The 21,933-nt window shown below is 40.8% G+C and overlaps 2 protein-coding genes across 3 annotated transcripts; one reads left to right on the forward strand and one right to left on the reverse strand.

The window, feature by feature from the left end:
* The first annotated feature begins 763 nt into the window (after positions 1-763).
* On the forward strand, positions 764-15,183 carry itih2 (inter-alpha-trypsin inhibitor heavy chain 2). The gene is made up of 21 exons (XM_008305279.1): positions 764-1,027; positions 2,099-2,131; positions 2,400-2,438; positions 3,218-3,390; positions 3,469-3,573; positions 3,644-3,806; positions 3,879-3,986; positions 5,416-5,544; positions 5,657-5,773; positions 5,904-6,072; positions 6,172-6,297; positions 7,513-7,694; positions 8,047-8,232; positions 9,395-9,534; positions 9,766-9,938; positions 10,615-10,770; positions 10,861-10,974; positions 12,136-12,328; positions 12,419-12,591; positions 13,511-13,628; positions 14,772-15,183. The coding sequence occupies exons 1-21, from the start codon at positions 935-937 to the stop codon at positions 14,917-14,919; spliced, it is 2,838 nt and encodes a 945-aa protein (XP_008303501.1). The 5' UTR covers positions 764-934; the 3' UTR covers positions 14,920-15,183.
* kin (Kin17 DNA and RNA binding protein) lies at positions 15,091-19,335 on the reverse strand. 2 transcript variants are annotated; one of them, XM_008305278.1, is made up of 12 exons: positions 19,075-19,335; positions 18,891-18,985; positions 18,754-18,797; positions 18,368-18,490; positions 17,907-18,091; positions 17,769-17,817; positions 17,635-17,686; positions 17,437-17,554; positions 17,220-17,345; positions 16,535-16,634; positions 16,346-16,446; positions 15,091-15,387 (listed from the first exon to the last, which is right to left on the reverse strand). In XM_008305278.1, the coding sequence occupies exons 1-12, from the start codon at positions 19,186-19,188 to the stop codon at positions 15,328-15,330; spliced, it is 1,167 nt and encodes a 388-aa protein (XP_008303500.1). In that variant the 5' UTR covers positions 19,189-19,335; the 3' UTR covers positions 15,091-15,327. The 2 variants fall into 2 exon arrangements, with proteins under 2 accessions (XP_008303500.1, XP_008303499.1); XM_008305277.1 differs by having other exon boundaries at positions 17,437-17,557.
* Between the last annotated feature and the right edge of the window lie 2,598 nt (positions 19,336-21,933).

Below are 21,933 nucleotides of genomic sequence, written 5' to 3' on the forward strand. Positions count from 1 at the left end.
CAACCTGTCGTCGGATAACACCGGCGCACAAACCAGACAGGAGCTGGAGTTTACGAGGAGCGCCTGAACGAGCCAAAACCTTTAACCACAGCCTTCCATCAGCTTCTCAAGCTGACCTCATCATGACTAATGTGTGTTTTCACATTTCCCCTTCATTTATAAGGGTTATTCTAAACTGCCTCAGAAACAGAAGCTTGTGTATTTTGAACAAACAGAATGACAAAATGCACTTTAAATCAATATTCTGTCCTCCTGTGGCTGTTTTATCGCTTCTTGATTGATTTTAATTCGTTTACATTTTAATTTACGTTATTATTTTTCAATTGCAGTGTAAAAAAAATGTCATTTCCACCACAAATTAACCATTTAGCCCTAATTAGAGTCCACTTCTGGCATTAAGCTGTGTGAAATGAGACATAAAAGATGAGCAGTTTGGTCTCCTTTGGTGCCATCTTGTGGATTTAGTGCATCATTGAAGGTTTCTCCTGTAAACCTCTGATTTGTGGGATGAAAATGTTCATATTTTTGTCTTTATGTTGCACAAACTCTTAACAGAAATGGCTCCTTTTCAAATCAGAAACCCATCAGAGTGATATCTGGTTAATTCTGCACCATAATGTTCAGTTTGTGAGTTTTATAACTGATCTGAGAGACAGTCTGAAACCTGCCGTGACTCAAATGTGTCCTATTTATCTGCCCACACCGCAGGTCAAGTTTCAAAGTTTCCTTCTCCTCTCTGGGTTACATGAAGCACAACAAATATTGACTGGGGCCGGGAGTCGATCAGTTCAGTGGATTTTAACCTTCAGCTCTGTTTCCACCAGGTTCCCTGCAGACGGACCGACTCTCAGCGCTGTGTGGTATTTTGTTTTGTTTTTTTAAATTAATGTGCGTGTGAGGATATGAGTGTGTGAACTTCAGGCCTGGAACAAACATGAGGCTTCTGCTGCTTCTTCTGGGGCTCCTGCTGCTCCACCAGGGTCGCTGCTTTGAGTTCGTGATAGACGGAGAATGGGAGGACGAGACGGTGAGTCGGAGGGTGAAAAAAATACTTTATGTCTGCAGAATAAAGAGTAGAAATCCAACTGTGTCTAAAGAAACCCAGACATGCTTGTAGATTCTCATATATGTGAGTAGATTTTGGATCTATTCAGAGTTGTTGGTCTTATTTCGAAGACACAACTTTACGATTTTAAAAAGGATTTCTTGAGAATTTTTCTGATTTTCACCATAATTTTAATGAAAAGTGACAAAATCAAGCACACTCTGAGAGAAAAAGCGGATTTTCTTCCCAGCTAAGTGTCACAAAAGTGTGAACTTTACATAATCTACAAGCTCTTTTGTTCGTATATTGTATTTCTTATATGAAATCTAAAAGCTCGGTCTCATTTTTGACCTTTAAAACTTAATTTGTCTACGTGTGGAAAAAAGATGAGCAAATATTCACTGATTTGTTGCAGAAAAAACACAAAGTTTTGTTTCACTTCATAGTTAAATCAGATTTTTATTTTTATTTTTTTAAAGGAAATGGAAATTCTTGCCCTGAACTTTGACCTTTTAAACTAAACTTGTTTTAAAATTCACCAAAGTTTGTCTAAATATGACAAATCCACTATTTCTCTGAACTGTTACAGAAAAATCGTGTCTTATTCTTACATCAGTTGTTTTTTTGGGGGTTTTTTTTGGTACAAAAACTTTCTTGAAAAGGAAATGCTCGTGGTAGCCTCTGACCTTTTAAAACCTTTTTAAAAAAAATTCCCAAAGTTTGTCAGAATGTGAAAAAACAAAAGCAACTGCTGCTTGTGTTGTTGCAGAAAAAAAAAATCCATATTCATGAATTATCGATCTTGTTTTACTTGGAAGTTAAAGCAGTTTTTTTTTTAAATTCAAGTATAAAACTTTCTTTCATGTGTGTATGTATTCGTTTTTCAAAATTAAATCTAGATTCTTGTCTTGATCATTGACTCTTATTTTGAAATGCAAAACAATGACATTAAAACACAACTTTTTCTTGAATTGTTGCAGAAAAAATACACAAATTCCTCCCTTTGCCATCAACCCAGACTTTCATGATCATGTCCTTTCTTTCTTCCTGCAGTCACACATACGGGACCACCGGGAGAGACACAAGGTGAGAACTTCTGGACTTTTATTTCATGTACATCCAATAATACGAAGCCTGAAATGTGGGTCTCGCTGATGTTGCAACTCCTGAAATCACCATCGATCGGCGGACCACATCTTCCTGATTACTCAGAAAAAGAACCCGCAAGGCATCAACAAACAAACCTGGCGTGACCCCGATTTAAATCCTGCATCGCCTCCGGTTTAATAGCAGCGCTCTGTGATTAATAATCTCCCCTGATTAACATCTGATGACTTGTGTGTGTTTGTTCCAGAGAGCGATATTGACCAGCGAGGAGCAGGAAGACTTTGAGGTACGACTGTGTGCTTGTTGTTGGAGCGTCTCTGCACTGTGACAGAGTTTAAGCTTATCTGATAATCAATGCGCTGCTGTTTGGAGAGCTTCTCGTGACTGGCAGGTTATTGACTTTGCTCAGCGCTCGAGCTGCTCTGCTTCCCTTTTTCTCTTCTGTCTGCTTCCACCCAAGAAACCAAACGGGGAGTCGGCTTTTTGCTTTTTTATTTTAGCTCGTGTATCATCTCAAACCGCTGTAGGATGATTTAAATCTGAGTCTTTGCTAGTAAAAAGTTGAGTTTTATGGAGAACTTTAAGCTGGAGTTGTTTCTTGAAGAAGTTTCCTCACATTCAAGAGGTTTCCTCAGCTGAACAAGAGTTGAAAAGTCTTTAAGAACCAAAAGAAGAGAAGTCCAGCAGCCTTATAATGAATAATTTAGGATTTCTATGACCTGGATGGATGAGAATCTAAATGGGAACCAGCTGGAAGAGGCCCTAAAAATCTGAGATTAAACCAAACTGAAGTATTAACAAGACTGGAATCATCCAACAAACTGTCTAAATTCTCTTTAACAAGTGATTTTAAAAGGTTAAAAGTGAAATTAATTGGTCCATTTCCTTAAGAGTTAAAATGTAGAAGTGAATCCATGGAGGACTTTCCTGGATCTGTGTTGATACTGAATGTAATTGAGATCAACTCAACATAAAAGGTGAATACTTCTATGAGAGACGAGTCCATAAGCGTCCCAGATTCTCAGATTCCTCCTTTCGTTTGAGCTTCTTTCGTTGCCTCCACAGGCCATCAAAGGAGATGACATCACCGTTAAGAGCTACAAGGTGGAGAGCCGCATCACGTCCCGCTTCGCCCACACCACCGTCCGGAGCTCCGTGGTCAACTCGGGCTCCAAGGCCCAGAGCATCGGCTTCAACGTCCAGATCCCCAAACGGGCGTTCATCACCAACTTCACCATGTGAGCCCCAGATCCACGCAGGCCGCTTAATCCGTCACGCCGAGCGGCTGTAAAATCTCACTTCGCTCCGTGTTGCAGGAACGTGAACGGGATAACGTTCGTGGGCTCGGTGAAGGAGAAGACCGTCGCCAGGAACCTGTACGCTCAGGCCAGGGCCAGAGGCAAGGCGGCGGGTATCATCAGGTACCGGAGCGGCCTCCTGGAGCGTCCACGCAGCTCGACAGCTGGATAAAAATGTTTTTCTGCTTCACAGAGCCAACTCCCAGGACATGGAGACCTTCAAAACAGAGGTCCACGTCCCTCCAGGCAGCAACATCGAGTTCGAGCTCCACTACCAGGAGATGATGCACAGGAAGCTGGGCTTCTACGAGCACTCGCTGTACCTGCAGCCCGGCAGGCTGGTGCCGCAGTTCCAGGTGAGAATAATCAAGATTTATGTCTTGCTTTGTGCGTCTAGCAATCATCTCTAACCATCTCTGTCCTGTCAGGCGGACGTGTACATCTATGAGCCGAAGGGCATCGCCTCGGTGCACACGCCCAACAGCCTCGGAGCGCAGTTCACAGAGCTGATTAAAGTGACATCCACCAAAGACAAGGTAACGCCGGAGGCAAACAGGAGCTCGAGGCCGCACAGTTTATCAAATATGACATTTTAGTTAAAGAAACGTGTGAATGAATGTGTCATGATGGTGTTTGGTCGCCTACAAGTGAGATATAAACACATCTTGTAGGATGATGTGGAATTCAGATGCATGTGCTGCGTAAATTTAGGTGCAATGATTCAGTGAGTTGAAGGTTTCTCGATATTTAAGACAAATTAGCTCTATTTAAATGTACTATAGCACAAGTTTTCCACAGCTTTTTTTGGCTATTTTGTTTTACTCAGGATGGTATTGGGGAGATTTTCCAGTTTTTCTAATATAAAGTTTGCAATTAATATTATAAATTTACAAAACACAACCGATACGTCTGAGCATTATCGGCCAAATGTGAAATTATTTTAAATTCTGTCACCCAACAATAGTTGCATTTCTTCTAAGTTGAACAATAGTTGCTCATTAATACATAAATATATAATAAATTCAACAGAAGTCGGTACAACTTTCAAATCTTTTATTTTTTTCACTACTCTGTACGTCCATCTCTATTTTTCATGACAGACTTTATCCTCCTCAGCATGAAGGTTAACAAACTTCCACAGAGTTGTCTTTAGAGACTATTTTTCCAGCTGTAGGGTTTGTGCTGCTCTACATTTCTCTTTAAAATAACCCCAAAGTAGTTTTATTTACATTCAAATCGGCCGACATACTGACATAGTTTCTGCTTTTTTCTTGTGAGTTTGGTGAAATCAGGCCTGTGTCTTCAACACAGTCCTTCTGAAGAATCTGTTTTTGATTGTTTATGAGAGAAAATACTTCAGTTGTCAGCTTTAAAATAATGAAATTATAGAGAAGTGGGTTCACAGGGATGAACGAACACAGACGCTGAAAAGGTTTGATGATGGTTTTTCCTTTTTTAAATCTTATTTTAAAGTTTAATAGTTAAGATTTGAGTTGATTTGTTGGGGAAAAATAGCTGCTTTGCAATAAAATAATTACTGAAAGCTTTAATATGAGATCATGAACTGAAACATGACAACATGATACCTGCATTAATCTTGTCTTTGTTCATGGGAGAGTTTTCAACATCATGAACCCTGTTTTGAGAAACGCTGCCAAGATGAGATCATAAAACATATTGCAATCATAATTACAACAGATTTGATTCAATTACAATTGGAATTAGACACTTTATTGTCATTGTAATGCATTGCAAGAGAGCAATACAGTGACATTTTGAAGGCACTTCCTGAATAAAATATGTGCAAAACAAATACTCTACAAAGAAGCTGCAAAAAGTACAAAAAGTGTATAAAATGACATTCTTATAATGATAATAATGGCACATTTCAATCATAAAAAATATGTGAAACATCCGTAGGCAGCTGAATCTTTCCACTTTTCTGTCTTTGTCTTTCTCCTTCAGGCTCATATCGTCTTCAAGCCCAACTTACAGCAGCAGAGAAAGTGTGACAACTGCACAGGAAGCGCGATAGACGGCGTCTTTACCGTCAAATATGACGTGAACAGAGACAGCAATGCTGGAGAACTGCAGGTATACCTCAATAATACATAGAAAAAAATCACATTTTTCAACTTTAATACTGAATTCAGCTAGAAAACAGTTTGGAGACGACTGTAACTGAGGCTCTCTGTGTTCCCTCCAGGTCTCCGACGGTCACTTTGTTCATTTCTTCGCTCCGTCCAACCTCTCTCCTCTGCCCAAAAACATCGTGTTCGTCATTGACGTCAGCGGCTCCATGTGGGGCGTCAAGATGAAGCAAGTGAGTGACAGTTTTTGTGCACTTTGCTCCCTCTGACAATCCTCTGCTCCTCGTTTAAACCCTCATCTGTGTGTGTTTTTGTGAAACACTGCCTCCATGTGGTGCATTTAACGGCCAACGTCTCCCCCAGACAGTGGAGGCCATGCAGGCCATCCTGGACGACCTGACCATCGACGACAACTTCAGCATCATCGACTTCAACCACAACGTGCGCTGCTGGAGCGAGGAGCTGGTTCCCGGCTCTTCTATTCAGATTGCAGACGCCAAGAAGTACATCCAGAACATCAAACCTAACGGAGGTACGGCTGAGCATCGTCCTCTGACCGAGCAGGGGCTGCTCTGACAACCTGATAAACCTGAACATCTGTCTGTTAACGACTATATTCTGCTGACTGCAGGCACCAACATCAACGAGGCGCTGATGAGAGCAGTCCAGATGCTGGTGAAGGCGTCCAATCAGGGCCTCATCGACTCTCGCTCCGTCTCCATGATCATCCTGGTGTCTGACGGAGACCCAACTGTTGGTGAGAAAGAAAAGCTGATTCAGCTGCAGTTAAAGAGAATTTAGGTTGCTCGTGTTGATGAGTTTAAATTCTCAGTTAAGGTTCAGGCACAAAAGGAAACTGAATTGTATTTTTTGTCCAATTTAACGCACAAAATTCAGGGTTGTGACTGTACAAAGTTTGCAGTCGACTCCCGGAGTGGTTAAAACATGTATTAAAGGGCCAAACGTGCAGGTCTACTTTATGTTACTACTCACTATTTTGCAAAGACTGTCGTGGATTTTTGAATATGTTTTTCCATTTCTAATTGTATTAAGTGTGCGTGATATGCAGATGCAGCTTTTTTAGGGTGGCCTTGAAGGAAAAAGTAGTTGGGCAACTCCCAGAGGTTCAGGATAGAAGGCAAGAATCCTGTATTTTGCTTGAAACATGCAAAATACAGGATTGTTTGAAGCAAGATGCTGGTGCTTCTTTCCTTCTCATTGGGATTAGTGTTTTTTTACATGATCCCTGTAATAAATAAGCATAAACAACAACAACTTTCATTATCATTCCCTTTGCTCTGGCTTGTTTTTCACAGTTGTGGGTGGAAACACGACAAGGATGCAGCAACAGTGTGTTGGGGAAGTTGTTTTGGTGGGAAATTTGCATACAGGGAGGCAAGAAGTGTCTTTAAAATGGCGAATTCACCCCAAAAAACGCAAGATGTTTTTAGGGCTGGACCCGAATATCCGAATATTCGTTCGTTGTGGTGGTATCCGGTTAGCAATTTCGGTATCCGAATATTCGCCTGCAGCTCACCCGTAACCAGAGATGATTTTATCTACATGCCCAATATCGTAGATTCTTAATCAATGACATAATGAGACATAACAGTGAAAATGTAAGGCTTTTATCTTCGTTAGTTCCTGCAGTATTTCAGTTCAAACAGCTTCAAATCTCAGAAAGTACTTCATATATCAATCTCAAATTTCACAGATGCAATTTTGAATAGCCACGTAATGATAAAAAGAAAAGTTTAAAGCATATCAGATATGGTTACGCAGAAGGCTTGTGGTGATTTGGGATGGAGAAACATGCACTCATGTACGACACATTTCAACTTTGGTGGTGTTTATTTTTGCTGTGACAATAAAAGATAAAAACCTTAAGTTGGACTTAAGATGCACTTTTGAGTGGGTGAGCCCATCCCTACAAAACATCCGACAGCTGACCCGACCTGGTTTCCGTCTGCAGGAGAGATCAAGCTGAGCACCATCCAGAAGAACGTGAAGCGAGTGATGAGGGAGGAGTTCTCTCTCTTCTCGCTGGGCATCGGCTTCGACGTGGACTACGACTTCCTGGAGCGCATCGCCAACGAGAACAGGGGCATGGCTCAGAGGATCTACGCCAACCACGACGCCGCCGAGCAGCTACGGGTACGACACCGACCGAGTCAGCGTCGGTCTGCTGCTCCTAGTCGTTCAGCTCAGCCAGGCACAAGTCAGAGAAGTCGCTTAATTAAAGAAGAAACATGCAGCTTTAGATGTTGTAGGCTTTGATTTTTTTGTGAGACATTCATAAAAACTCGAAGGTTTAGAATTTTAATTGTAAACAGGACTTGTTTCTAAAACTGAACTGTCTGACTGGTATTAAGTAAGAGCTCATTTATTATTTAATAAATGTCAGCAGATCCAAATCTAGCAATAAACCTTCTAATGGAATCTGAATTCTTCCAGTTTCCCAAGTCAACCATACAGCTTCTCCCCAACATCTGGCTTCTCTCTGCAGATGTTCTACAGCCAGGTTTCCTCTCCGCTGCTGAGGAGGATCACCATCCAGTTCCCGGAGGACTCGGTGTCCGAAGTCACCCAGAACCGCTTCGATAAGTACTTCAGCGGCTCGGAGCTGGTGGTAGCCGGGAGGGTCCTGCCGTCCGACAGCAACACACTGACCAGCATCACCACCGCGGCGGCCGTGAGTGTAAAACACAGAATCAGTCACTTGACATGGTGGCATCGCTTCACCTGCTTTAATGCCCATTTGTACAGTCTGACACAGTTGTTATGCCATAAACCATAAAAGAGGAAAAACAAAAACTGAATTTCTATGATTTCTTATTTCTCAAAATTTAAGAAGATCTGGTTTCAACATGTGCAACATTTTTAAAGTTGCCACAGCTGTTATTAATACCAAGAAAAAAAGCTGTGACTCTACATATTATAGATATTTTACTACTTGCATTTTTAATTTGTTTTCATACTTGTCTCTTATCTACTCTGTGGAAACGCAGCCTTCAGTTCTCGAAGTTTTTTGATTCGCCTGCAGGTCACAGCTGAGTTTTGTTTGAGCTTTTTTTTTTAGTTTTTTACAAAATTTGATCAGAATAAACAGTATATTTTTAATATATTTTTAAATGAGGCATTTTAAATGAAGTGATTTTGTTGAAATACCACAATTATACGCTTAGATTTGGTTGTTTTTCAGATGGACCTGCACCTCACAGGTATTTAGTTTGAAGACCATCTTAAAGTTTTTTTAAAAAATCTAATAATTCTTTGTTTTCACAGTTTCTGTCTCTGATAAATGACATTGTTTTGGCAATTTCCTTTTTAAGATAACATGCTTTTCAAATCTGTCGGCAGGTTTTGGGGGTTCAGAGGTTTTAATACATTTCATATTTGTTAGTTTTACCTCTTAAAGTCGAAAACAATGATTCAGATGAAGAAATCTTGGATGTTTTGAGAGAAAAAACAGTCACAGCTCATAGTTGTATGAAGTCTAAGAAGAGCAATTGCGAGAGCACAACCTCGATTTAAAGGCTAAATCTTGGAAGCCATTGCTAATATCAGATTAGTACAGGTTGCTCAGCTTGTCTTTAACCTTCGTATGTCCCTGTTGCTCTTTTCAACCGGTGCTTTTCCACTGTGACACCTTAGCACGAAGCAAAATGAGCCTCAAACTGAAAATGGAGACCAGATTGGATCGTTTTCTCACCATCTTCCATCTTTTCTTGACCATGTAGTCGCATCAAATCTCCATCTTCCCAGAGAGGAGGGCAAACTAAGGTCAAGGTTTAAAAAACATGAAGAAAACATGTCTTAATAGCAGCGTCTTCTGCCCCGTGTTTGTCCCGCAGGCCCGTCTGGACATCACCTTGGAGACGGACGCTGACACCACAGAGCTGGATGCGGAGCTGGCCAAGCAGCAGCACTCCTTCACCGGGTTCGCCAGACAGATGTGGGCTTATCTCACCATCAAACAGCTGATCAGTGAGAGGTGAGAGGCTGGAGAGTGAACCCGGTGCTAAATCACTCTCTGTATTTAATACAGGAAACGTCAGGGTGGTGAGGAGTTCCAAAATTCAGAATACAGCAAAGAAACCAAACAATAATCAAACCCCTCTGAGAAAACACAATTTTTCTGCAGAAATCCTGTGTTGTTGTTAAAATAAAGAGTGAATTCGTGGTGTCGTCGGCGTGTAACCGCTGCAGTGCGTCTCCCCTCCAGGTCTTTGGCTCCGACGGCCGTCAAAAAGAGGAAGATCACCCAGAGGATCATGGCTCTGGCCGTGGAGCATCAGTTCGTCACTCCGCTCACCGCCCTGCTGGTGGAGAGCGAGGACGCCAAGGAGAGGCTGCTGGCCGACTCCCCGAAGGACCCCAAACAGGGCTGCTGCTCAGGTGCCCGACAGAAAAGCAGCACAAATACGTTACAGGAAGCTAAAGAGTCAAACCATCACATTGTTAGAACTATTTCTGCTCGACCGTCTCTGGTTTGCCTGACATTTTTTTTTAGCAAAACATATGGATATTTATAAAGATATATGTGAAATTTTAACTTGATATGTCAAATACTTTCGGAGATATAACATTTTTAAAGTTTTGTTAATGTGGGTTTGAAGATGGGATCATAATCAGAGAATATTCGATTTAATCTGCTCTAGTTGATCACATATTGCAAATTACAAAGTATTCTATATGTTTTTTTCTTTGTATTATGAAATGCAGCTACTTATGGTTCAGAAAATATCCCAAGTTGACTTCATGCATTATCATATTTTTGTTAATGTGAGCTTAAAGATGGGATTTTTAACCACAGCTTCTTCTTTCTTTTTTCATATTTCAACTCATCCATAATCAGAGACTATTTGTGCTACTTGTTTAATATTACAGGTTCTGAATCAATGACATGATGAGAAATAACAGTAAACATTTCAGGCTTTTATTTTTAACAGCTCCTGAGATATTGTTGATCAAACTGCCTCCAATTTGAGAGATGGTTGAGCAGAAGGAACCTGATGATTTGAAACGACATAAATCTAAATCTCTTGTGTAAAACTGTCTCACCCGTGTGTAGGAATAGGGCTGAGTGGAGGTTCGGCCTCCAACGGTCTGGCTCCGGTGCAGGTGGTCTACCAGCCTCCCCCCTGGGTTCAGATGACCACTCCGGCTCCCCCCAGTCAAGCCAACAAGGGTCCAGAGGACTGGACTCTGCCTCAGCAGGTTAACTTAGGTAACACATTTATACTTATTTTTTTATTTTACCAGCTGCGGTGTTAACATGTAAACTCAGTGTGTAACCGGCTCAGTGTTTCTCCTCCAGTCGATAATGACCCTCATTTTATCGTCCACCTGCCCGAAAGCGACACGCACGTCTGCTTCAACATCGACTCCAAACCCGGTCACATTCTCAACCTGGTGTCTGACAGTGGAACAGGTACATTTTTTTATTTATTCAAAGTATAATAGAAGTCAAAAAGTGGCTTCATGTGTCATTTAAACTCTCCAAAGGGAAATTAAACCCATTGCACCACCACATCCTACTTTAAATGTCAACTTTCTTTATATTATCTCACCTGCTCGCAGTAAAAAGACGCCTGATTGGCTCCCGTCAAAGGTCAGATTGGCTAAAATCTGAAACAGAGTCAGGAGGAGAAGCAGAAGTCTCTCAGACCACTTCAGTTGCTAAATGCTAGGAGGCTACTATGGATTTTTACTGCCTACCCATGTTTTAAAGGTGTTGCATGAATTATTAAAACATCCAACAAAACAAACGTTGCTCTCAGTGCTCTCTCAAATCAGTTTTGATCATATAAAGTAAAATCATGAGTCATGGATTAGCGTTGAAGGGCTTTGCTAACTGTGAAGCACATGACAACCAAAGGAGAAGATCCTCACCATCCTCCAGAACTCCTGATTGTTTAGCAGATTGAAAACCAATCGTTCAACAGGACATTTGAAATGAAATGAAAAATACTTTATTTATCCCAGAAGGGAAATTCAATATTTGAGAAAGAAGATCAGCATCAAAGTGATCTCATCAGTGTGAAGTTTTCCAACAACCAGTGGGTGAAATCATTGTTCTGGTTGATAAATATTTAAGTCGCAAACAATTTGTATCCTGGTTTTTTTAATTAGATTTTTTTATTCTGCTTTCTGACCTGCTGTCTTTGCACACATATTTGTTGTTTCCTGTAACATAACACGTGCAGCAATTTGGCAGTTTAGGTTGTTTTAAAAGAAACTGCACAAATAAATTTGATTTGATTTGCTAAGCTAAGCTATGCTAAGCTAAGCTAAGCTAAGCGTCTCCTGGCTGTAGTTTCACAATGATCCGACACATATATGACTGAGGTATCAATCTTCTCCTCCAACTCTTGCCAAAAGTGTTAAAAGGCACATTTCTTGATATTTCTAACTGTTCTTTTCAGTGCACGTATTACATCAACCTTAGCTACCAGGTAGCAAAGATGCTCAACCTTTAGCAATATCTACAGACTATACTAGACACATTTGTACCTTGATGCTTACTGAACTGTCAGTCACATCAGATTTAAAGTGTTAAACCTCCTCTTTAACCGTCTGTCTCGTCCTGAAGGTGTTGCGGTCAACGGACAGCTAATCAGATCTAAGCACAAAAGAAAATTCAACACCTACTTCGGCGTCGTCTCCGTCTACTACCAGCCGGACGGGGTCAGCGTGATGATCAGCACCGACAGCATCGCCATGACCGACGGTAGCAACAACCACACCTTCACCTGGCAGGCCACGGCCGACATCACGCAGGACGGGTACCTGAAGCACCTTTAACTCCAACTGTCGGCCTTTCTGTCCCGACACCAGGCTCAGTTTGGTTTCATGTTGCTGTGTTTCTGCTTCAGGGTGAGGATCTCCATCGTGAGGAACTCTCAGGTCACCATCACGATAAACAATAACATCCAGGTGATGGTGCTGCTTCACCGTGTGTGGAAGAAAAATCCGGTTAACGTCGACTTCCTGGGTGTTTACATCCCCAACAACAACCAGTACTCTCCTCTGGTCCACGGACTCATAGGTACGTATGCATGGTTCATGGCTGCAGGATGGTACTCTGATGCTTACTGCACATAAACATGGACAAATTCAGCCAGAGGTTCCTTAAAGGAGGCCGTCTTTGTAAATTATTGGGCCTAGAAGAAAATCTAGACTTTGGAGAAAAGGGTTGAAGCCTGTGATGAGCTGAGGAGTGATAACCTGTAAGTCAGGTTAACATCTGTTTAAGCTTTGATATCTGATATTACTCTAAGGATTGCGAACAAAATACATAAAAGACAAAGAAAAACCATCGACCAAGATGAATTTAAGTCGGAAAACGCCAAAGTGTCCAAAATCTGATGTGAATTAACCAATGTTACGCCATTAAAAGACGTTTTCTGCTTGTAGAATGTTAAAAATTGTTCAAAAAGTACTGCTTCAGTCTGAATAATACCTTCCTTGTTGACACTGAACACAAAAGAGCGATCCTGACAATTTGTTTACCAAACATTAGTGGGTTTTTTTTCTTTTGTCTTTCCATAATTTAAAACATCCAAATTTAACATGTTAACGTTTTACTACCAGCTATTTTTGTAAATGGTTTTCCATCATATACAGTTCCTTTAAGAGAAACTCAGATGATCATTAATTATATCATTGCCACTCATTTAAAACTAGTCTTCCACTTAATCTTCCACTTAAAAGTTCTTAAGTTATTACACTGAAATTAAATTACATAAGTACAGCTGTATGGAACATGTTTCTCACTGAGGATCTGACTGGAATTTGGAGGTCTACAGATTATTTTATTCTTGCAGTAGCAGGAAAACCTTTAAAACAGGTTCAAAACCAATTCACATATAGATTAAGATCGATGAACCCCAAGTATTGTCCATTATGTTCCCATGTACGGTGGTTAACTAACTGTAATGAAGTTAAAAATGCCAACTTGTAAACAGGGCAGTTTTCCAGAGAGCCTTTGCCTGAGGTGAGCGTGTACGACATCCACGAAGGAGCCGATCCTCTGAAGAAGGAGGCCACCATGGAGGTGAAGGGCAACAAGCTGCTTGTCACCAGGTAAGTTTGAACCAAACCAACTCTGGTAACCCTGAGATTTCAATGATGGAGTTTAGGCACATGCATCTTCGTCACAAAAAGAAAACAACAACAAAAAAAAACATGCATTTTGTTTTTTTTCATAGATTAACAGGTCTTCTGGAAATATGACAAAATCTGCCGGATCAAACATGTACATACAGCAAATTGAATTATCAGTTTTGATGATGAAGAAAGCTGCGTTAACCTTATTTTCTTAATGACACGACATCTTACCTTCTCGTGAGTGATTATGATTGACTATTGCTGGTGAATTCTCTGAGCCAATTTAAATAGTCAAACACTTATTAGACTCAGCCACAAACATGGAAAAAAGTTTGCTGCTGTTGACACAGACAAAGAAAAGGCCTCCTGGAGGAAGATATGTGGTCAGACAAAACAGAAATTGGCCAAAACGAGCAGAAATATGTTTGGAGGAAAGAAGGTGAGGCCATGAACCCTCAAACCACCAAGCATGGCGGTGGCAGTATCATGCTCTGGGGCTGTTTGGCTGCCAGTGGAACTGGTGCTTTACACAAAATAAATGGAATAATGAAGAATATTCTTCTGGAAAACCTAAAATTATCATCCAGAAGGTGTTGGACACAGTTCCAACGAGACTATGACCTCAAACACACATCAAAAGTGGTACAGAAATGGTTAAATCAGGCTAAAATTAAGGTTCTAGACTGGCCTCCTCAAAGTCCTGACCTAAACCCATCAAGAACCTGCAGACTGTGAAACAAGTCTGTGACAGAAAGCCAACAAATGTAGTTTAACTGCACCAGTTCTGTAAAGAGGAGTCGTCAAAAATCCAACCAGAAGCTTGTGGATGGCTACGAAAAGCGCCTAGTTGAGGTGAAAATGGCCGTTTAAAAGACATTTAACCAAATACTAGCACTTTGTATGTACATATCTGACCCAGCAGAAATCTATGAAAGAACCAAAATGGATGTTTGTTTCTTATGACAAAGAGGTTTCAGTGATTCCATCATAGATACTTCAGAGTTCTAGGAGTCACTGGAAACTCAAGACTGCCACGATTTACGCGCTCTTTACGAGTGGATGTAAACTTTTGTTTACGACCTCATGATCCAACCATAACTTGTTGTGTTTGCGTGTCAGGGGCTGGCAGAAGGACTACCGACGCGACACGAGGCGCGGCTCCAACGTCTACTGCTGGTTCATTCACAACAGCGGGAAGGGCTTCATCGACGGCCACTACACCGACTACATCGTCCCGGATCTAGACAGCTTCCTCCAGATGCCCTGAGCAGCAGCAGCAGCAGCAGCACACATTCAGTACGGTGTGCTGCTGTTATTACCAGCAGCAATGTTAGTAGAAATACAACCACTTTAAAGAGCAAGAAAAAAAAAACATGTCACTTTTTTGTCACACTGCATTTCTTAGTAATTTTCATACAAACACTATTTTCCACAGAAGTTCCTTTTTATCAAATTTATTTGGACAAAATGTACAACGTTGGGATCGACTTGAATATTGAGACAAAAATAAAAGGAAACTAAACAAACCGAACACGTCGCTCCGAGTCCTCAAGCAGGTGCATTGTGGGATATGTACATGTACAGGTGAGTCTTGGGGAATTAACTCTGACACAGTAGAGTCCCTCGGCAAAAAAAAAAAAAGCTTCCTGAGGTGTTAAAGTGGAGGGCTGCTTGTTCAGGCCAGTTTGGAGAAATCCTCGTAGGCGACGTCCACTCGCTTCCCTTTGTGCTGACCCTGACAGAGCAAGCAGGTGAAATGTGATTCATACGGCACATTTTAAAACTCCTGCACGTTACAAATTTAAAACATGACACACATATAAAGCACGGTACATAAAAATAACATAAACTACAGTCTTGTTGTGGGGAAACAAGACCCTGAGTTCTGCATGAGAAGCAGCTGTGACAGAATTAGGAATCCTAGATGACTGGTTGAAAAGCCCTGATTTGATTTTTGTAATGTTTTTTTAACAAGAAGAAGAAATAAAACTAATGATGGCTGCAGGAGAACATCCAATAACACACAATATGAATCCAGGCAACAGTTATTAGAAAGCGAAATTTGATTATTTTTAGACTAAATAAGTGAAATACGCCTGATCGGGAAGATTGTTTGACTTCATACCAAACATTTAGTTCAGTGTTTTCTCTATTAATTCTCTTTTAAGGCTTGTGGGGTGGATTATCAACCCACTGCTTAAAGATAAAATGAGGAAAAAAAGTTTTTTTTTGTGAGCTTAGCTTTTGTTTTGGCTGAACACATTTTACAGTTTACAGTTTAATCATCAGGAAAAATGGCAAAACTGTGACAGAAAAGTTTGAGATGTTCTGATATTTCTGCAGAAATCATAAGAACTCTGCACTGATTATTCGTTGCTGAGACTATTTTTCTGCACAAAAGCCAAATATTTTCTAAATTCTAGCGTCTTAAACATGAAGATTTGCTGCCTTATGACATGTTTTATGGCTTTGTATATGAATATTTTGAACAGCTGGTTGGAAACATGAAGCATCGTGAAGATTTTGGACTTTGGTAAATATAAAATTAATCTATTATTCGAAAAAAATAACCGTCAGATTATTTTTGTGTCCTCTGGCCACAGTTTAAATCTTTATACAGACTCAGACAATAAAACAAGACTAGCACGTGACACTTTCCTGCTTTAGATGATGGAAAAACTAAAGCTACTTACAGAGTCGACTGTGAGCGTAGCGCTGAATTGTTTCTCGTCGATGCCCTCCAGCACAGCCTCCATGTCTCTGTACGGACCGTTCAGGATCAGAACCTGTTTACCTGCAGGACGTTTCACAACGAGTTTGAGTCTTCTGCATTTAGGAATGTGTAGAAAGCTTTTGTGGGTTGGAGGGTTTGGGCGGTTTACCTGGCGCAGGTATCACCGTCTCCAAGTGGTTCTGGTCCAGTTTCAGTTTGTCTCCGGAGTCGATCATTTTCACCACGGCGCCGTATTTGTCTCGCACTTCCTGCAGCAGAATAGAAAAACACTAGTGGTGACCCTCTCTGTGTAGCATAACGCATGCAGCAAATGCAACTCAAAGGGCTTTACAGCAATAAAAACAGGAGAAGAGGATGAAAATGATGCTAAAACATATGATTATAAGTTACAAAATCCTATAGTAAGGTAATAAATCGGTCTAGTGTCAGTAAATTACATGAAACTACATAAAAAAAATAGATGAAAACAAGCCTAAAAACACACATTTTAAGGTTTGGTTTGAAGCTTTCTACTAAATCTGATGCTCTGATCTCCACTGGAAGATTATTTCAGATGAATTGGACCAAAGATGCATAATGCAGCATTGCAATATGTCTCAGTTCTACACTGGGGAGACCAGATTTAGAGGATCTTAGGGATCTAAAGGGGCATATCAAATAAACAATAAGGAGCCAGTACAGTAAGAGATTTAAAAGAAAAATCCTAAAATGAACAGAAAGCAGCTGGAAAACTCTTGTGCCAGATTTCGCACAGTAAAAACGAGAATAATAATGTTTATTAATATATAATAATGCGCTCTCTGTGTTTTGGTGAGAAGATGTGCAGTCGTTACCGTGACGACGGCCTTCTTCTTGTGGTACTTCTCTCCCAGTTTCTTGGTGACGACTTTGACGACGATGTTGGGCTGCAGCCAGTAATCAGTTCTGACCGACTGCTTCTTCTTCTTCTTCTCCTCCATCTGAACGGGAAAAAAAAAGCATCACACGTCTGATCAGAAAACCGAACAGCGATAACTTCCAACTAAACTCGAACACATCCAGAATCCCCACCTCGATGATCTCCTCCAGGGCAGACTTCTTCTTCTTCTCCCCTCTGGAGTCGGAGGACGTGTCTTTCCTCTTCACCGAGGACGACGCCGCTTTCAGAGCACTCGCTCCGAGGGCAGAACTACTAGGAGACGCAAAGACCGAGTTAGAAAGAGAAAGTTTGGGTTGAATAATAAAGCAACCTGCTGTGAGACTCAGTACCTCGGTTTGGAGGGACCGGCCACAGCGGAGCAGGCGCCCAGGTTGAAGGCAACTGCAAGAGAAGAGCAAGCAGAGGATGAGCGGAAGGTAAAGCTTCTGGCAAATCTGTTGCTCACGTGAGAAACAACACCAACCTTTTTCTTCTTCACTTTCACGTTTGAGCTCCGTGTAAACCGGAGTTTCCTGCAGAAGAAAATACAGCAAAGAAAGCGTCAGCTTAACTGCAACAAAGTGAGACGTGTGAGGTGAAACTCTGTCCTGCTGGAACCCACCTCGGCCTCCTTGCCGTCGCGGCCCCTCCGGACCTGCTCCTCGATGAACCTGGCGCTCCGCTCCTCGTCGTCCAGCTCCTGCTTCTTCTTCCGGGCCTGCTCCTCCTGGCGGCGGATGGTCTCCGGGTCACGGTCGATGTACTGGATGTACCAGCCTTTGGGGGTCTCGTCAACTTTGGCATAACCTAGTGGCCACATTTAACACGTCATTTCCTTTACGTGGAACTGTTTGATTATTGCTGGTTGCTGCACCGACGCACCTACAAAGGTTCTGAATAAAGTCAAATTGTAAATTGCAGCTTCTTGAACTGTTTCAAATTGTGATTTTATTCTCTAACAGTTAATTGTTCAACTCTACTCCAGGCTGCAATCCAAACATCCCACAATACCAACAGGTTGCATTTCCATCGACTGTATTTTTTGCTGTTTTTCACCAGTTTCGAGGATCTAAAGTGTTTCACCTTCTCTGCCGAGCCACTTGGTGAAGTCGGTGAGCGTCTCCCACTGAGTGGAGTTCATGTGGACGTGCTCACGGTCGCTGATGTACTCGTTGTACACGATGTTGTTGTGCACTCGCTTGGTCCCTGTGGAGGAGAAAAATAAATCAGTAAACACGTATTTAGTGAAAGATAAATGTTGACATGTTCTCCTACAATTAAATAGATGGAAAATGTAATTAAATAAACTTGTGTGATAGTGTATTGGTTCCAAATATCAGTCATCGGTTTCATTGATTACTGATTATGGATCATAGGCTCACTCTAGATGAACCAAACCTTCGCAGATTTAATCACAGATCAAAACAAACAAACAAAAAAACAAACAACATGGAGGAATCCATTCTCACCGAACCGTCTGCTGAGCAGCTCCAGGAAGTCGCTTCTGAACTCACTGCGAGAAAGAAAACAAGAGTGTTATTAAAGATAAACCCCTAACGTGTGTATAGATAATAGATGGATGGATGGACAACAGAACCAAACCGACTCTGAGAAGTAGTCCATGAACTTGTTGGGATCCTCTGAGGCCAGCAGCAGCTGCCTCTGGTGCGACTCGGACATGCAGTGACACTTGAAGCCATTCTGACAACACACAGCAAACACACGTTAGTTTAAAACACCAGCAGCAACAACAAACATTAAAAAAAAGACAGATTTCAGGCTCATCTCACCTCGTCGCGACACTGTTTCTGACACATCTGACAATACCACCTCAACTTCTGCAGACCTTTGGATTTGATCCGGTTGCTGATCGCTTTGGGAGACAGAAAATCTGCTTTCCCCATTTTGACCGACTACAAAAACAGAAAACAGTCGAGTTAAAGCTAAAAGTGACACAACACTGGTTGATTTTGTTCTCGATTAGCGGCTAATTCGAGGGCAACTGCTACCAAGGTAAACAGTTTCCGCGTGTGGAGCGTCAAAATCTCGCGAACAAAGCTTAAAACCTCGCGATACACGTTGCTGCATTCAGGAGCGCCACACAAGTCTCGTATTTTACGAAGGCTTTTTTCTTTTTTTCCCCTCAGAACGAACTTTATTTACAACAGCATATAAACAGGAATGGGAATGAAAAACTGAAGTGTCCTTACAAAAACATGAGCTGCAACCCAGCTGTGCGATGTAAAACATTACATAATACTAAAATTTAGAGGATAGAATTGAATGAAACAATAGATTAAACTTTAAAAGTAAACTAATAGCATTTGAAATCAATATAAGTCAGTACTGTCGACAGTGTTTTTTTGAGAGATGTTTTAAAGTTGTTGTTTAAAAAAAATCCTACAGACAAAATCACAAAAGGTTCAACAGCAAACACTTTTTTTTTTTCTTTTTTTTTAGAAAAGAATGTAAAAATCTGGACAAGTGAATACAAAATTTGCCCAGAAGACTGTCATGATGTTTCTGTCTATATTAACAACCATTACAGTTTGTGTCCTTAGATTTGAAAGGAAATTTGAGTCCAAAGTTACCAAGTTTTATGTTTAAATTATGTCTAATGTCTGATTTAGACCAAATGTTTCTGCAAATGTTTTGTGTTTACATCTAGTCACAGCTTTTGTAAAAGTTTGCAAAAGCAAAAATATTAGCAAAAAATGCAAATATGGTGATATTTTTCTATATCAACATTAACAAAATGAATTATTTAGCTGTGGGAGAAATATAAAAGGTGAGAGTGTGGAAACTTATTGTTATTATCCTTTTTTTGCACATTTTAGGTTGTTTACATGACATGCTGTAGGATTTTGCACATTCCCACGCAAGAAAATTGCCCATTTCTGCACAATCTGTGAAGTTGTTACACATTAATAACACTAAAAATATTTACATTACTTTATAACAGCTTTTTAAATTTTCTTTTTAAACTTTTCTTGTCTGTGTTTATTGTAATGCACTAAAATAAAAGTCAAACTCCTCAGAAGGGAAATCCTAAACGGATTATTAATCTAACGGTATTTCTGTCAGTCCCTGAATGCAGCGTTCGTCCATTTTGCTTTTAACTTGCGCCTGCGCAGTCCTGCGTGTCTGACCTTCATAGGAGTAACCATGTTCACCAGGAGCAGCTTGTTGGTGTTCTCCCCACAATGGTAAAGTCAAAACGCTTAAAATACTTCCACAGCCGTGGTTTTCTGTGCCTTTAGTGTGTGTTCTTAGTGTATATATGCCATTGGAGTAAATGTGTGACTTCTAGACTGGAAAATGTGCAGTTTCTGAAAGCAAGGACGAGCTAACGTGCAGGCCGCGGCTAATGAATGACAGCGGTGTGCTGCGTTCTGAATGGACCGCCGGCTACAAGCTAATGCTAACTGTCATGCACTGGCTGAAAGCTAATGACATTGGTCGAGGGGGTAGAAAAGAGAATAAAAACTTAATAAATCAGTGTCTCTGCGGATTGTCTGATTACACTGTTTAACACTTTCCAGCCACGGCGACATTATGAGCTAGCATTAGCTGCCAAACTTCTTCTTTGCTAGCGTACTTGCACCGTTAGCATGCAGAAAAGTCTACGTGGTGCAAGTTTCAGTTGAATTAAGTTTATGCTAACAGCAGCTAGAAAGCAGTGTTTATATTTACTCTATTAATACTGTTGTAATGTGTTTGTAAGACGTGCAGCTGAAGCTCACATGCACTATTTGTGTTCACAGTGGGCAGGTCAGGAACATGGCAACCTTGAAGGACAGTAAGTACTATTGTGTACTACTCGCATATTATGTAAAGACAACTGCACAACAACATATACCAGACTGTAAACACATGCTGATAACATCCCAGACTCAAAATCTGAATGAGATCCCCCTAAAATGTCAATGTCAAAGGCAACTCTTCAGGAGCTCTGCAAGTTTTTGCAGGAATTCACTTGAGGCAAATGAAAATTGGCTATAAAACGTGCAGATTTACTTGCATTGGAGGATGTTTTTGCATGGCTCAAAGAGGTTTTAACCAGCACCATAGGACAATCAAAACCAACAAATCAAAAAGAACTGAGAATAAAACAGGTTTATATATTGTTAAACCAATTTTGTTTATTGGGGTTTCAGTTGCTCAAGCATAATAGACATTTTGTCAGTTGGTCAGAAATAAAAGGAAAATGCATGAATTTGACAAAAGTAGTAACGCAGACCGATCATGCTTACTGTCATGCACAGTGACCCCTCAAAGGCACATTGTGAACCATAATAAACCCTGACCCAGTTTTAACTTCTGAGTCTACAAATTAAAAGGTCTTTACTTGATGATCGCGACAGAGGTTTGGCAAAAGGTGATGATGCTGTCAACAAATGATTTAAAAAGCAAACGGTGCAACAGTGATGAATTTCCTCAAGAATCCGGCCGTGTTGTTGCAGAAAACAGTGGATTATAAAACACTTTACTGTGGTGCATGTAGTTTTATCAGTGTTGATGTTATGGTTTTTAGATGAAAAGTTATTGGCATTAAATTATTGACTTGTTTACTTTCTAAATTGACCAAAAAAAACCTGAAAAATATTCATCAGTGTTTCTAAAAGCCCAAGATGACTTCATCAAACGTA

This window comes from Stegastes partitus, unplaced genomic scaffold (assembly GCF_000690725.1).
Source record: "Stegastes partitus isolate 25-593 unplaced genomic scaffold, Stegastes_partitus-1.0.2 Scaffold2458, whole genome shotgun sequence".
Taxonomy (NCBI): Eukaryota; Metazoa; Chordata; class Actinopteri; family Pomacentridae; genus Stegastes; species Stegastes partitus.